This window comes from Lipotes vexillifer, unplaced genomic scaffold (genome assembly GCF_000442215.2).
Source record: "Lipotes vexillifer unplaced genomic scaffold, Lipotes_vexillifer_v1.1 scaffold25, whole genome shotgun sequence".
Classification (NCBI taxonomy): domain Eukaryota; kingdom Metazoa; phylum Chordata; class Mammalia; order Artiodactyla; family Lipotidae; genus Lipotes; species Lipotes vexillifer.
The window spans coordinates 444446-462385 of NW_006792881.1; the positions used below are offsets into that span (position 1 = coordinate 444446).

Consider the following 17940-nt stretch of genomic DNA (forward strand, 5'->3'; position numbering starts at 1 on the left):
TTTCTTTACAGTTTAAAACAAACAATTGTTTGAATTCACCATAGAATTAGTCACTGCTATATAATGCATAGTTCGTATTGTTGGAATAGCGTCTATTATAGTGACTCAGGTTTCAAGAGTTGAGTGTTCAGATCATTAAAATCTAAAAAATTTCTGGAAATCAAATAGTGTTACTGACTTTTTAATCTCATAAGTAAGCATAGTAAAAAAAATCCTGTAATTTACTATGATTATAATATCTTGAACAAAAGGATATTTGGCAGTAAAAAAGTATTAAGGATATAATCTTAGAACAGTCTTTTAAATTAAATTAATTTAGATTTATAAAAATTTACTATATGGCCCATCTTCTCCCATTTTTCATCAAAAAGTGGTTAAAAACTTGTCCCAAATTTCGGCACTTGCATGCAGACTAGCATTTGTGAATCATGCATCATATAAAGATAACTACCTTCTTTCCTTGAAAATAGGGGCGGGATCTTCACTTTTTTATATTCCCAGAATATAAAACAGACTCCATACACTCCATAAATATTCAAGGAATAATATTTTCAGTTTTGTAGCGGAGTTTTATGTTTCAACGTTTCTTGTGCTTCAGTTTAAATCTTTTGTAAGTTACAGTACAATGTAGCCCAACTTACAAATATTAAAACCCACAAGACCTCTTTAAAATATTTTAGGGGTAATAGTTCAATCTCTAAATGTAGATTAGCTGTCTCAAGGCATTAGAAACACTTTAACAATAAATTTCTCATTGGAAAAGATAAGACAGAAGTACTATTTCCATAAAAATTAGGCCCATAATCTATGAAAGTTGCAAATAGCCATACATATTTGTCTTTCCTTGGCCAATTCTGACTATGGTGTAACTATTTTCAGAGAAAAATAAATCTGTTCCTATTCCTTTTGCTTGGATACTCTCCTTTTCTCATAGTTCAGGTGAGTGAATGACAGGCATACAGCTTATGCCATTTCAATTTACCTTATGTGGATGTCTTATTTAGATTTTTAAAAACTCTACAAAAACTATATAGTGTATTTCCACCATTTATGAAGCCCAGGTCTTCCATTATGTAAACAGTCACAGATTGGGTATTTTGACTCACAAGGCAAGGCCAGGGTGATGAACGCATAGTAACAATATGTTTACTTTCTGCAACCTAGTAGAACTAATGCCTAGCATGCAAGATGGGTATGGAAACTCTCCATGTTAGAGACACACTTAAGGAAAATAATAGTAAAAATGAGAGGCAAATTAAAAAACTTAGAAGACAATAGGAATAACAGGTGAGTGATTAAATTAGATCATAGCCTTTTATGATGCTAAGATAAATATAATATTAAACACACATACAAAGTTGATTACTGTAGAATATAGAGGCTAGGCAGCATAGGTGTTCAATCTCTCTGAATACCCACATAAAAAGAGAGTTAAAAATAAAACCAAAATTCTATGGACAACATTTATAACAAAGCTACATAACAAGGTAGGCCCATAAGTCTCAAAGAAGTTGGTGGGGATAAACCACCAACAACCACAAGACCTACATGGTGTCCAGGTCTATGTGAGAGGAAGAAGGAAGCATCAGGGCAGCATCTGATGGACCTAAGAGAGCCCCAAAATAGCCAACCAATATTCAGTGGAAGGTATGAGGGCCAACTGAATACAGCAGTTGAAAGTGGGAGGAGTTTTGCCCTCTTTGATACCAGGTGAGTGCGTGGGACCTACAGTAAAAAGGTCTGAAGGGGATGGAACAGTCTAGCCCCTACGAATCTTCAAACTGCCCCACCAGGGCTCCCTTACAGAACTGAATCTTTCTTGGAGAAGAAACTGCTGGGCTAAATAAAAATTAAACAGGATAAGGACAAAAAGGCAAATAAAAGAAAAAGTTCAAACTGAAGTGGAAGAAGGGAATAGAGCCAGGAAATTTCAGAAAGTAAGTGCTACAGTTTTTAAACAGTACATATAAACAGCAGAAGAGGGAGATCTGTGAAATTAGAAAAGCTTTCCCAAACCCCACTTTTGTTTTAAAAGTTAAGAACTTGGGGCTTCCCTGGTGGCGCAGTGGTTGAGAGTCCGCCTGCAGATGCAGGGGACACAGGTTCGTGCCCCGGTCCGGGAAGATCCCACATGCCGCGGAGTGGCTGGGCCCGTGAGCCATGGCCGCTGAGCCTGCGCGTCCGGAGCCTGTGCTCCGCAACGGGAGAGGCCACAGCAGTGAGAGGCCTGCATACCACAGGTCTACTTTTTAAAACACCAAAAGGTTGTGGAACATTTACCACCTGCAGAAATTGTTGTGAAAACAATGAGGAAGTTTTAGAATAAGCAAAATAAGCAAAAAAAAAAAAAAAAAAAAGGAATAAAATAAAATAAAAGTTAAGAACTAATTTCACTGGAAAGTGAGCAGCAAAAAAGTATTAAGGTCAAATCCCAGATAAAGCTGTGTGTGTGTGTGTGTGTGTGTGTGTGTGTGTGTGTGTAAGACAGAGAGAGAGAGAGAGAGAGAGAGAAATATTGCTATATTGCTGCAGGCAATAAAAGTATACCAGAAATATATGCCCAAGAAACATATCATAACCATAAACCTATTATTTCAGAACAAGCAAAAAGATTTAAGAATGATACAAGATACAAAATAACAACATAAATCTGGATTAGAAAAACTCAGAAATGAGATGAAAGAACCCAGAAAAGAATTTGAAATAAAATAATAAAAGCATTTCAGAAATGAAGATTAAACTAGTCAAAGGCATAAACACAACAAATAATGCCTTAAGATAAATAGAAGGTGAAAAAGATGAAAATTTAAAAACTCAAATCAATTTAAAATCTAAATGGAGAGATAAAAAGGACTCAAGAGAAAGTGACAAATAGTGAAGATAGGTAAAGATTCAACATATGGATAATGGGAGTTCCTAAAGATGAGAACCAAGGAAAGGAAACAGAAAAATTGCTAAAAACCTCCAGTTCAAAAAAATAAAAGAAAAAATCATTTTAATCTACATTTTGGAAAAGCATACTGTGAATCCGATATATTGACCCAGAACAACCAAGCCTGTGACTTACAAGAGAAAAAATTATACATTCTCATCAGACTTTTCTACCGTAACACTTTATGCCAGAAGAAAATGAAATAACATTTAAGATGCCCAAGAAAAGAAATTGTGAGCCAAGGATTTTATATCTAACAAAACTGCCTTTCAAGTATAAAGGACATAGATAAATTATTATCAACATTCAGTAACTGAAGGGATACTGTTTCCATAAGCCCTTCCTGAGGAATCTATAATAGAATATTTTTCAGGCAATCAAAATGTTTGATACCACCCTAAGAACTGGTGATAAGAATTAAATACACAATTACCAATGAACTAAAAGGGAGAGTGTACAGAATGTAAGGGCTACATGCTCTAACAAAGTAGACATAGTATGATAATTTTAATTATTTTTTAAAATAGAGAAGAATGAAAAGAACATAAAATTAAAAAAAAACTTTCCAGTAACATGTTGATGAGAGTATTAGCGCTATCATTCTGAGACCTTTGTGTGTGTAATAGGGGATAAAACAAATGAGTGATTATTAAATATCCTAATTCTATTACCTTGTATCCCTGAGAATCAGGATTATTGGTGTGGGAAAAAAAGATATAGATGTAAGTAACAGAGAAAGGTTAAGTTAAATGATTTGCAGTCTTAAATTCGAATTGGAAGTATCAATATAAATTCATGAGGTTAGTTTTAGTTGCACATATACCCCCCCACACACACACCCCTCCCCCACAACAAATTCTGTCCAATGGAAAGACCTAGAAACAATGACCAACCCAGATTGTGGCCCTTAAATACCACTTCTCTAAAAGAAACCAGGGCTCCTTGAAGAAATAGTTGATCCCATGTCTGCAACAGAAAAATACATAAAATGTGTATGGAACATCTTTCATGCCAGGCAGCAAAGAAGCTATCACAGACTACTAGGGTCATGGCAAAAGGAGCTAACCTTATGATGCTTCCACTGGCTAAGGATGAGAAAATTTGAGCTTCAATCATGATAGTAATTGCAGTAAATTGAATATCATCAAATATATTTAAGTCCTTGCATTCCTAATGATATTAAAACTAAAAAAGTATTGCTTATCTTTGGGAATTCGTAAGGAACTAGTTCATTATCTTCAAAGTTGGTAAATAAAAGCAAATAAACATCTATTCTGCATTTTCTATATGAATGGTCCTACTGGGTATCCAAATAATAGATAAGGGGAAAAGTCTCTATGTAAAAGTGTTCCAATTAATAAATGAAAAAGAAATTCTACAATAAGAATGTTGCTATCCAATGAATTAATAGATACAGGCATTAATAATGGCTCCTAGAATCAGAAAAGTGAGACAACTAGACATTATGTGTCCCTGTAGTCTCGCCAGAGGAATGGAACCGGAGTCTGATCCAATCTCTGGATCCAGTTGCCAATTTGTAGAAAATCTGGAGGGTGGAGGGCTTGTAGGGTGTATCATAGGTAAGCAAATTGGCAGGGTCTGGACTGTGGGAAACTCTGGTTTTGAAGAAAACTGGTTTTGTATTTCTACAGATAAACAGTGAGGAGCAGGAGGGGATAGAAGGGAAACTTAAAAGAGACTTAAAAAATACAGTACATTAAAAAAAAAGGGGGGGAAACCAAATTTCTGTGCTAGGGATACACATTTGGGTGATGGAACTATAGGGGAAAAAGAGCAGGGAGAGGATAACTATTAGCAGTCAGGATAATGATTTCTTGAAGGAATAGGGCATATAGAAGGGGTTTATGCTGTAGGTGGAAAAGTTTTATTTCTTGACCTGGACGCTAGTTAACAAGCACGTTCACCTTATAATAATTTACTAAACCACTTGTTTGTAGTATGTAGTTTTCAGTCTGTGTTTTATTTTACATACAGTATCTCCTCTCTCTGAACATCCGAAGATCCTTACAGTCATATTTAGAGACATGTTTATACACTGGATTCTTAATGTCTGAGGGCTCTATATCTAGCTAGCTACTTTTACTAGTTCTAAAATTTGAAAATACCACTTGAGCATAAAATTTGTCCTGTTCCCTTACCTGTAAAATAACTGTGGTAATAGTCATCCAATAAGCAGGCTGTGAGGCTATGATGATGAAAGAAATCTTTGTATTAAAGAACAACAAAGCTACATTGCAAATACATGCTGGGCAGCTGACTAAGCTCACTCACCTTGCATGACTTAAGAGTTTAGTCTTTAAATCTGTGCCTAAGCAAAAGTATAATGCCTGTTATAACCTTTGGAACTGCAAGCAAATCATTAGAAAAAAATTAAACAAAAATGCCCAAAATTTATATATAGTCCTGGGACCTCTATTAAACTACCTTCTTTCCTCAGTTGCATACCAAACCCAAGGGGAGTTCTATTAAAAAGGACTTTGCCTTGCAGTTAAGTCTTTAATCCATTTTGCATGTGGCCATCCAGTTTCCTAACACCATTAAAATTCCTAGAATAAATATAGGCAGTATGCTCTTTTATGTCGGTTTTAGCAATGTCTTTCTAGATATGTCTCCTAAACAAAAGCAAAAATAAACAAATGTGACTACACCAAACTATAAAGCTTCTGTACAGCAAAGGAAACCATCAACAAAATGAAAAGACAACCTACTGAATTGGAGAAGATATTTGCAAATCATATATCTGACAAGGGGCTGATATCCAAAATATATTAAAAAACTCATTCAACTCAACAAAAAAACCCAAACAACCCAATTTTAAAAATGGGCACAGGAGCTTTTTCCAAAGAAGACATACAGATGGCCAACAGGTGCATGAAAAGATGTTCATCACTAATTATTAGGGGAACACAAATCAAAACCATGAGATATCACCTCATGCCTATTAGAATAGCTATTATCAAAAAGGCAAGAATTAAGAAGAGGATGTGGAGAAAAGTAAACCCTCATACACTGTTGGTGAGAATGTAAATTGGTGCAGCCACTATGAAAAACAGTATGGAGATTCCTCAAAAATTAAGAATAGAACCACCATATGATCCAGCTTTTCTACTTCTATTTATCTGAAGAGTACAAAAACACTAATTCAAAATATGCACCCCTATGTTCATAGCATCATTGTTTACAATTGCCAAGATATGGAAGCAACCCAATTGTCCATCAACAGATGAATGGATAAAGAAGATGTGGTACATATATACAATGGAATATTACTCAGACATAAAAAAGATGAAATCTTGCCATTTGCAACAACATGGATGGTCTTGGAGGGTATTATGCTAAGTGAAATAAGTCAGACAAAGATGAATACTGTATGATATCACTTGTATGTGGAGTAAAAAAAACGAAAATAAATGAACAAACCAAACCAAATAAAAACAAACATATAGATAAAAGGAACACAGTAGTGATTACCAGAGGGGAAGTAGGGTGGAGGGAGGGCAAAATGGGTAAAGGTGGTCAACTGTATGGTGATACATAGAAACTAAACTTTTGGTGGTGAGCGCACTATAGTATATACAGAAGTTGAAATATAATATTGTACACACTTTTATAAACATATAATGTCATAAACCAGTGTTACCTCAATTAAAAAAAAAGGACTTTGGCTTAGTAAAAGAAAAAAGGAAGAGGGTTTAATACTAAAATCTAAGGCCAATAAGCAAAGCAGCAACTCTCACCACAGTCGCAGAAGTAGCAGTACAAGGGCCTCGACATGGTTGCAAGGAGATAGAGAATGAGCAAGAGCTGAGGATGATGATATATTCTGAAAATGTATGTCAGTGACTTGGGACCTATGGAAACAGGGGATGCTGGGTTGGAGTTCTGGAACCCATATGTAATTATTTTTGTTATATGACATATAACAGGGAAAACAAAAGCCAGATAAGATCCATACCTGGGTGTACATGTGTATTACTGTATTTGTCCTTGATTTATAAGAAGGCAAACACAAATCAAACAAGATCTATGTGTGTGATGAGGGTAGAAAGGACAAGGCAGAGAGAAAGAGAACTAACCATATGGATAATGAACAGATGGGAAGACTTGACAACATTAGCTGTGAAGTGGTAAAGTAGAAAGTGAAGAAGAAATAAAGACTCACAATAAGGAGAAAAAAAAGAGAAAAAAAGAGCTGAAGAAATTGGAAATGACACTTTATAAATGCCATTTTAAAAACAGGTCTGGAGTAATTTTACATTTATTTTCAAGTAGCTAGAAATCAGATATGACCACAGGTGTATATTTGGTTTGTAAACAGAATCTAAATCTAAGGCCTATTTTAGAGAAAGTAACATACTATATATATAGTTTATGTATGTTTTGTTCCTGAATTGGGCTGTTAATATGGTATATATGAGGTCTAAATTACAAAAGTAATTTATTCATTAAATTAATAATTTTATTTTACTTAAATAATTTCAAAAAGACAGTTCTTACCAGGTGGTATACATCATCTAAACAAGTAAATTCATTAAAGCTGATATTAAGTTTTCGAAGTGCTGTTAACTTGGAGAGATCTCTCAATTTACTCAAGCTGTTTCCATGTAGATTCAGACTCTGAAGTAAAATAAAATGTAAATAAAAAATAAGACAGATTATATCCTAATTATAGCTATTTAAATAACATTAAGAGAGAGCCAATGAGAAAAAAATATAATTTTGAAAGTATAGTCTAATTTTATAATCTGATTTTAAAAGGTATAGTTTCTAATATTAGCATTGCATCTGGTTCTTGATTAATTTGATCTTCCACTTGCTCTAAGTTTCAATAATCGGCATGAAATTCTTTTTAGAAAATGGTTAAATATTTTGTTGTGATATTCATTAGGGCAGACCTATTTCTCAGGCTAGTGAACAGTGTAGGCCCTAAAGATTTTGAGTATTGGCTAGGTTGCCTCACAAGAGAAAGGATGGCAAGGATACACCCTGATTACAGGAAACCATATGAGGACACTGGACTAAGGAAGAAAGGCTGAGGTGTTAAAGTGGGAGACACAACATCAAAGAAGGAATTGGGAGAGTGTCTAAGACAGTTTCTACATCAGAATTTGGCCCAGATTTTCCCTGCCCATTTGATCCTGGGCTGTATTAAAATGAATGTTATGGGCTTCCCTGGTGGCGCAGTGGTTGAGAGTCTGCCTGCCGATGCAGCGGACACGGGTTCGTGCCCGGTCCGGGAAGATCCCACATGCTGCGGATCGGCTGGGCCCATGAGCCATGGCCGCTGAGCCGGCGCGTCCATTGCCTGTGCTCCGCAACGCGAGAGGCCACAACAGTGAGAGGCCCGTGTACCGCAAAAAAAAAGAATGTTATTATATTTTTATATTTAGGGGAGACCCTGGTGTCTACATAATTTTTCTCTTTAAACAATACCATTGTGAATGGTATCAAATGAAGATTAATGCATAGTCTACAGAATAAACAGTGGCACAAGAAAATGTCAATATAATTGACCACCTTATTCACAACAAATGGGTATCATGATAAAATCAGGTATCTACCTCCCAACCCTTTTCACTTACCACCACCATCTTATACCCTATTATACTGTGGACATAACTAAATTCCTGGCAGGGAGAAACAATTGAATGTCAAATAGTTATCAAAACTTTGCTAAAATTAAGAAGGGCCAATTTATGCAGACTAGTTTACAGGTCACATATGACAGATTCTACAGATACCTTACACTTAACATGTTCACAATTGAATTCATCATCTTCTCTTATCTGCTTGGCAGTCCATATTTTCAATCCTGATTAAGAGTTTCACTATCTAACAGATATTGTTGATCATCCATTTCCCCTCTTTTCTATATACATTTGATTCTAGAAATGTTTCTTAAATCAACCGCTCCATACCATCACCAATACAGTGCCTTAGTTCAGACTGTTATTTGTCCTTTGGACTACTACAATAGTTTCTACTGGATTTCTATACCACCAGTCTGACCACAGTTAAATCTAAACACAAGCTATCAAAGTTAGGGTCTTTAAAAACAGAGAGCCTATTCCCTAAACAAAAGAATGTAAACTTATAAATTTGCCTTCTGAAATCCATCCTGATGTGGCTATAACCTCTTACTCTTCCAGCCACAGGCTCGTGTATCTTCTTTGTATTCCAACCTACACCTATACTTCCACTGTCACACACCCTATGTTCTAGTCACACTGAATTCCTCAGTGTTCCCTGAAGACACCAGGATCTTTCAAAACCATGTGCTTACAGATAAAGTATTTCCTCTGCTTGGAAGACAAAAACAATGAAATCTCTCATATCCTTCAAAAAATCCACAAAAAACACACCTCTTTCTGTGGACCTCTCCCAGCAACTCCAAACTTCCTGTATTTGTTTCCATATCTGTCTCCTCCACTGAAATAATATCCTTGGGGCAGGAAAATAACTTATTCATTGAACCCCCAATACTTATTTCATTGCCTAAAATACAGCAAATCTCAGTAAATGCTAAATGAATAAATCAGTACAAAAGCCAGACATAACTGACAACTCTAATTTTCAGTATTTAATTGTGCTGTAAGAGAATACAAAATTATGTTACTTTGGGTTTTTTATTTCTACATATTTTATTTATTTTTATAGATGTCCTCATGAAACTCGACCTAGTGGGGATAACTGAAAAGAAAATAAGAGCTATGTACCCTCCCCTCAGTTTCTCTTACAGTAACGGCACAAAGAAGGGAGAACAAAGGGTGTGATATCTAAATATCCTTCTTCTAATATGCAGTATTCTTACTGGAAACCCAAGAAAATTTGCTGGCTTTTAAGCAATATAGGCAAATTTAATATGAAAAAGCCCCTCCATTCTTATGTTATGCGTGTTGACCAAATTAATACAGTCAGGTGGAGATCACAAGCTGGCCAAGGTATTCTGAAGTCTTAACTCTCCTCTCTGTTTCTTATCACAAGCCAAAGATAATAAAAAAGACCTACCTTCTGGTGCTGTTTTTTCTTTTTTAAACTTTTATTTAATCCCTTTAAATCTATAGGAATACACGTTCTAGAAGCTCAATGCAATCAGAGCACATTCATTTATTAAACCTTTCATTACTGAAGCTTTATTATCAAGAATTCATTACTCAGATATGAAATCTTGACAATATAGTTCAGAAACAATTTTTCCATGCTGTCAGCTGGAAGATTGCTCCTGTAATAAGTATACTGCACACTTATGATAAAGGTGGTGATATTGCCATCATGTTATGAAGTTTTCCTTCCTCTCTAATAATAATCCTCTAAGGTAATGACAATCTCCTAGACTTGAAGATTTGGTGGATGTTGCTAACACAGTTTAACCAAAGCAATCCCATAAACTTTCTTAAAAAAGTGTTTCAAATATTTTTAGAAGCAGGCTGAAAACTGTTGACCTCACTTATTATTTAAAAAATTATTTTTTACTTTCTGTTTCACACAATCACTTGAGAAAAAAACTGTCATCATAAACAATGGATTTAGAAATGTAACGATGGAGCAAAGTAATTGACTTTCAAGATAAAAATCATTTCTGAATTTTTATCTGTACCTTAGCTTTCAGTGCATGCATAGAAAGATAGCATCATGTAAGAATAATTTGTCTTCTTAAGTATTCTTATCAATTTATCAGTTAATATCAATTTGTTTACTACTTCTGCAGGTTCAAGCAAACAACCCACTTTCTTTGTTAAGAACCACTCAAGACATTCTGTTTTAAAACAAGTAACTAATGAGTATCTCATGTGTGCTAGGTATTGTGCTAGATAATGGCAGAGTTGATGCTAGTCCACTCAGTGTTTATGATTAAATTAGAAAAAGGCATCCTTACCTCAAGACACCTTTATTTTCCAGCTTTTAGAAAATTGTTGCAATAGGCTGATTTTGTTAGTAAAAGAAATTTTACCAACAGTCATCAAAAAATTGTTGTAGTAAATATACTACTCTTATTTGAAAGTTGCCCCTTAGGTGTGGCCCTTTTGTTCAATGTACACTGTACAATCTTATATTGTTGCCCTCATGCTGAGAATATAAATGACTAAGAACAGCCTAATCTCTGCCCTTGTGGAATTTATAGTTTAGGAAGGATACAAAGCATATGACAAAGGAATCTTACTTAGATTCTTATCTAGACCTAGAGGTAAGAGAAGGATTTAATGCTAAAGTATAGATCAAAAATATGTGTGGGAGTTGACTAGGAGAAACGGGGTCAGGGGAGAACATTCCATGCAGGAGTACAGTGCAGGAGTGCAGTATAAGTGCAGAGGCTCTGTGTGGCTGCAAACAGGGTACATTAAAGAAACAAGGAGGCGGCTGAGCACGGATTGCTAAAGGGAGGGTAATATGAGAAGAGTGTGGATAGACAGGCCAGGGACCAGGTCATGCAAAACCTTATAGGCCATATTAAGGACTCTGGTTTTATTTTTAAAACAATGGAAAATCATTTGAGCATTTCAAATAGGAGTAGTGGGGGGTGACAAATCAGACTTGCATTTTGAAAAGACTCCTCTCGTTTCAACATGGAGAATGGGTTGTGGCCTTAAAGCGGAAGCAGGACAAGGCCTCTTTTGCAAAGCTCTAGTAGGCATGTACCTCCCCAGCCCCCAACACACAGACACAGACACACACTCCTTGTATTGAGTTATAGTCAAGTTATATAGTGAATGGCATCCAAAAAGCACATTAACAGAATACACTGTGCATGGTGCCTTCTGGAGTTGTGTAGTAGCCCCATGGAAGTAGTCTAGGTCGGAGATAAAGGGAGTTCGGACAGAATGGTAGCAGATTTGAAATGGACAGATTGAGTCAAGATATAGAGGAGGCTTAATATCTCAATAGAATTTCCTCAGTGTAAAGTAAGTTGCTTCAATAAGTTACTCAAATTCTGTTGATTAATTTTGTAAAGATAAAACTCCTGTATTCTATGTTGATTGGTCCTGGAAACTGTTTTGAAACTTACTATCTTAATCAGTTAAAGAGAGTGTATTTGTTATTCAGGAATGAAATTCCTTGCAAATTACAAGGCTACCTCTAGACCTCCACTGTCCTCTATGATAGTCCCTAGCCACATGTGGCTATTGAGCACTTGAACTGTGAACTGAGATGTACTGTGAGTGTAAAATATACTCCAGGTTTCAGAGACTTAGCATGAAACTATCTGTTAATGAATCTTCATATTGCCTGTATGTTGAAATGATAATATTTGGGATATATTGATTTAACTATAATATATTATTAAAATTTATCTTACCTTTTAATTTTAAAAATCTTTAAAAATGTGGCTAATAGAAAATTCAAAATTACATATGTGGTTCATATTATATTACTACTGGACAACACTGATCTGTAGAAGAAAAGGGCTGGGCACTTTTAAGCATGCCCGGCATGGACACCATGCTGCCTGGCATCATCAGATAGGTGGTTTAATATCTTTAGATTTCATGCGATACATTCGGACCAAATTCAAGGTTCATGTCCCCAAATTTTATTCCTCATAATACTCACCATAATATGACTGTAAATGCTAGTCTTGGCAAGGGAAAGTATTGTTTTATCATCCAAGCTAATAAGTTTTGGTCTGGGCTTGATCCTGGGATCCATTTTTATAACTTCATCATCAAATTTCAAATCCTGGGACAATACTGATCCTTCTGAATTTTTTTTGCTCTCTTCTAGGATAACATTGTTGAATGCAGAAAATAAAGAGTGAGCCTTGACCTAAAAAATTTATTAAAAATGTTGAAGATTTGGTTGCTGTATTTATCATTTTGAAAAAGAAATAGGCTATGTAGGAAAGATGAATTAACTTTTTTTCCTGTTATATAGTAATATCTATGATGAGTATCACATTAGGAAATCTATGAGAGTAGATTAAAATTGTGGGCTAAGAATGGGTGTGTCCTCCTGCTGAAAATTCCCTAAAACTAGCAAAAGACAATTTAAAAATATTTTATAACAGTGGAGAGGGTACTAACAAAAGACTAAAAATTGTGAGATATAAATCAGAAGGGACTGAACTGACAGACAAATAGGAGCAGAAATGTAACCTGCAGCCAAAATATGTGCAGGAGATAACCACTTCAAAGAGCAGATCCCAAGAAACTTGATGTTCAGAGTGAACAAGTAAAACAGCAGGAGGATGCTCTAGGTAATTATCAGGCAACTAAGTAATTATCATAAGAACTGTGGATGAATGGGCAAAAACAACGTGAAGAAACAGAAATGGGTCTAGAAAAAACCAAAATGGTCCCTAAGAGAAATTTTTTTTTAACTTTTTCATTTTATATTTATTTATTTATTTTGGCTGCACCGGGTCCTAGTTGCAGCATGCGGGATCTTCATTGTGGCATGCGGGATTTTTAGTTGCGGCACGCAAACTCTCAGTTGCAGCATGCATGAGGGATCTAGTTCCCCAACCAGGGATTGAACCTGGACCTCCTGCGTTGGGAGCATGGAGTCTTACTCACTGGACCACCAGGGAAGTCCCCATAAGAGACTTTTTTAAAATCTGGGAGAACAAAGCATCTATAAAAGAATAGGCTGCTATAGAAAAGAATAGGGTAAATGCTTTGAAGTCAAAATAAAAACAATTAGTGAAATAGAAAATATGCAATAAACGTTCTGAGAAAGCAAATGGATATGACAGCAAATCAAATTAGCAAGTGGAAGCTAATATTGAGGACATCCTCCAGAGCACAGAATTTAAAAACAGAAATGTAAATACAAGAGAAAAAAAATTAAAATACATGCAGGATCAGTTCAGAATGTCCAATGTTTAACAAACAGAGGTTCCAGAGGGCTTAACAGAGAATGGAAGAGAAGAAATGATCAAGGAATTAAGAGAAAGAAACTTCCCAGAGGTGACGAAAGAACTGAATATTCCGATTAAAAGAGCTCATGAAGTGACAAGCAGAAGGATGATGGAGGTCTTTGCCGACATCACTGAAGTCAGTCACAACAGCCAGGGACTTGGCCTCACTACTTCTTGTTATTTCAGTTATTCTGTTTTCTGTTTGTTCGGATTTCTGTGTCTTTTGCTGAAAGCATATTTGACTGATACAATCCGCTTCATAACAATATAAAATATAAATGCCCAGAACTATACTTAACAAGAAATGTTTAAGACGTATATAAAGGAAAATGTTGGAGAGGACTTGAGTAAGTGCAATAACTTATCATGTTCCTGGATGAGAGGCCCAATACTACAAAGTAGTCAGTTTGCCCCAAATTAAATTTAAATTCAATACAATCACAATCAAATCCTAATAGGACTTTTAAATAGAACTTAACAAACTGTTTCTAAATTTTATTTGGAAAGGAAAATGTTCAAGAATAGCCAAGAATTAAAAAAATATATATAAGTGGGGACAGGGGAAGAGAATTTTCCCTATCACATATCAAAACATATAATCAGGTTGTAATAACCAAAATAATGTGGTAGGTGTCCAAGATTAGACAGAGAGATCAATGGAACAGAAATAGAAGAATCTATAAATAGACCACTTATATATGAAAATAATTTTAATGATAGCTAATATTTCAAAATAGAGTAAAAAAGATGATGCTTGGTCCATTTTTAAGGATAAAATTATTTGACCTCCCCAACCTTACACAGAATAAAACAATTTCTAGATAGAATTAAAAAGCTAAAAGTTTTAGGTACTTCCCTGGTGGTCCAGTGGTAAAGAATCCGCCTTCCAATGCAGGGGAAGTGGGTTTGATCCCTGGTCAGGGAACTAAGATCCCACATGCTGCGGGGCCAGCTAAGCCCGTGTGCCACAACTACTGAGCCTGGGCGCCTCAACTAGAGAGCCACCTGCCACAACTACAGAGCCCATGCTCCCTGGAGCCCACGCACCACAACTAGAGAAGAGAAAACCCGCACGCCACAACTAGAGAAGAGAAAACCCACATGCCACAACTAGTGAGAAGCCCACACACCGCAACAAAAGAAGAGCCTGTGTGCCACAACAAAAGATCCCACATGCCTCAATGAAGATCCCGTGTACTGCAACTAAGACCTGACACAGCCAAAAAAAAAAAAGGCTAAAATTTTTAGAACAACCTATATTAGTATTGGAAGAAAATAAAGGAGAATATTTATATAAACCTTATGAAGTGAGACATAAAATTCAGAATCCATAATGTAAAAGATGGAGAGATCTTATCTCTTAAAAATTAACTTGTAAATTACAAATGAAAATGACAAATACTTTTTTTGCTACAAATAAAATGAAAATACAAGTGACAGAAAACATTTGCAATATATATAAAAGATAAAGGATTAACATCTAGAATGCATATAAAGATTTTTCCAATCAATATGAAAAAGATAGAGTCCAATAGAAAATGGTCAAAGGATATAACAGGTGATTCATAAAACTGTAATCTATAAGCACATGAAAGGATAAAATATCCTTTCTTTGGCCATCAGATATAAACAAAAAGATTGATAATACCTGTGTTGGTAAAGATGTAAAGAAACAAGCACTGTCACACACTGTTGGAAATTTATAAAATGGTTCAACTTCTGTAAAGAGTACTGGCAAAATCTATCAAAATTAAAACACATATATCCACATATCCTTTGACTAGCCAATTCTTCTACAAATATGTGCTGCAGAAAAACTTCCATATTTGTATGGAAGATGCATCTGCAATGATACTCACTGAAATATTGTTTTAAATAGTAATAAAATTGGAGACAACCTATGTTTCATCAACAGGGGAACAGTCAAATAAATCAGAATATTACTGAATAGTATGAAGTCACCAAAAGACTGAAGTATAGACCTATGTGTACTGAAGTGAAATTTGTGCAAAACATATTGTTAAAGGCAAAAAATTTACAGAATACTTAGAACTTGACTCTACTACGTAAAATGGTATATGTTGTTATATGTGTAAATGCACAGAAAAAAAGATTGAAAGCAAACCCACAAAGCTATTAACAGTGGATGCCTTCAGGAAAGGGAGTGGTGGTGGGACTGAGGTGAAAGCAGATTTTCATGTTTATTCTATATTCTTCAATACAGTTTGAATCTTTTCCAGTGAGACTACAGTTATATATTACTCATGTAATATATTTGCATGATAAAATATTTAGGTGTCATAATGATTTGTTTTGAAAATTAAGTCCTTTAAAGAATAATCATTTTATATTTATATATAAGCATACCTTGTTTTATTGTGTTTTGGTTTATTGCCATTTTTTACAAATTGAAGACATCAAGCAAGTCTATCGGTGCTATGTTTCCAACAGCCTTTGCTCACTTCATGTCTCTGTGTTACATTTGGCAATTCTCATAATATTTCAAACTTTTTCATTATTATTATATTTGTTATGGTGATCTGTGATCTGTGATGTTACTATTGTAATTGTTTTGGGGTGCCACAAACCATGCTCATATAAGATGGTGAACTTAATAAATGTTGTGTGTGTTCTGACTACTCCACTGACCAGCCATTTCCCTGTCTCTCTATTACCTGAGACAAGACAGTCTTAAAATAAGGCCAGTTAGGGGCTTCCCTTCCCTCGTGGCGCAGTGGTTGAGAGTCCGCCTGCCGATGCAGACGACATGGGTTCGTGTCCCGTTCCGCGAAGATCCCACATGCCGTGGAGCGGATGGGCCCGTGAGCCATGGCCGCTGAGCCTGTGCGTCCGGAACCTGTGCTCCGCAACGGGAGAGGCCACAGCAGTGCAGAGGCCCGCGTACCGCAAAAATAAATAAATAAATAAGGCCAGTTAGTAAGCTTACAATGGCCTCTAAGTGTTCGCGTGAAAGGACGAGTCACATACCTCTCATTTTAAATCAAAAGCTAGAAATGACTGTCTAGTGAGGAAGGCATGCTGAACGCTGAGATAGGCTGAGAGCTAGGCCGCCTGCTCCAAATATTTAGCCAAGCTGTGGATGCAAAGGAAAAGTTCTTGAAGAAAATTAAAAGTACTACTCCAGTGAACACATGAATGTTAAGAAAGTGAAACAGCCTTATTACTGATATGGTAAAAGATTTAGTCCTCTGGACAGAAGATCAAACCAGCCACAACATTCCCTTAAGTCAAAGCCTAATCCAGAGCAAGGCCCTAACTCTCTTCAATTCTATGAAGGCTGAGAGAGGTGAGGAAACTGCATAAGAAAAGTTTGAAACTAGCAGAGGTTGGTTCAGTGCGGTTCAAGGAAAGAAGTCGTCTCCGTAACATAGAATGCAGGGGACGTGGGTTCGATCCCTGGTCGGGTAACGGAGATCCCACATGCCTGGGGGCAACTAAGCCCACATGCCACAGCTACAGAGCCCTCGTGCCCTGGAGCCCATGTGCCACACAGAGAGAAGCCTGTGTGCCACAACAAAAGATCTTGCATGCCTCAACGATGATCCCGCGTGCCGCAACTAAGACCCGCCGCAGCCAAAAAAATAAAGAAAATTTTTTAAAAATGAATTCATACCACTGTAATATACTCAAATTCTACGATGTATTCAGGCAAAACAAGGTCATGATCAAAGACAAACCACTTGTACTGCCGAATGCTGCAATCACAGTTTCTTTGTCCCATGATAGAATCTAGGGTAAAATAAGAAACAAAAACAAGCAAAACAAACAAACACTCTTCAAAATGATATTTAATATACTTTTTTAACCCTTACATAGATTAATAAACAACAAACTCAGTAAGTTCCAAATATTATGTCATTGAGGTTTTTTTCTCTTATATCTTCCCACCACTGTAGACAATTTCTTAATTCTATAAATACTAGTCACCCTTTCACTACACAGACTAGTAGGGTTTAGTTTTATTCATCTCCTTTTCCTTTTCATACATTTTCACTTTTCTATTCCATGTTTAGCCATATAGTTTTTGACAAATATATTACTTTTTTGTTGTTAAAAGTTGGGTAGGTTCTATTTTTTGAAATACATATAATATATTATATATATATATATA

At 35.8% G+C, this 17940-nt stretch overlaps 1 protein-coding gene across 1 annotated transcript in view; it reads right to left on the reverse strand.

Annotated features, from left to right (window-relative positions):
• LRRC9 (leucine rich repeat containing 9) overlaps nucleotides 1-17940 on the reverse strand; it is a 96871-nt gene that overhangs the window by 49020 nt on the left and 29911 nt on the right. The window contains exons 14-16 of the mRNA XM_007466054.1: nucleotides 17443-17558; nucleotides 12503-12715; nucleotides 7451-7570 (exon numbers count right to left, since the gene is read on the reverse strand). Of these exons, the coding sequence (XP_007466116.1) occupies nucleotides 7451-7570; nucleotides 12503-12715; nucleotides 17443-17558 (449 nt within the window). The remainder of the gene's footprint in view (nucleotides 1-7450; nucleotides 7571-12502; nucleotides 12716-17442; nucleotides 17559-17940) is intronic.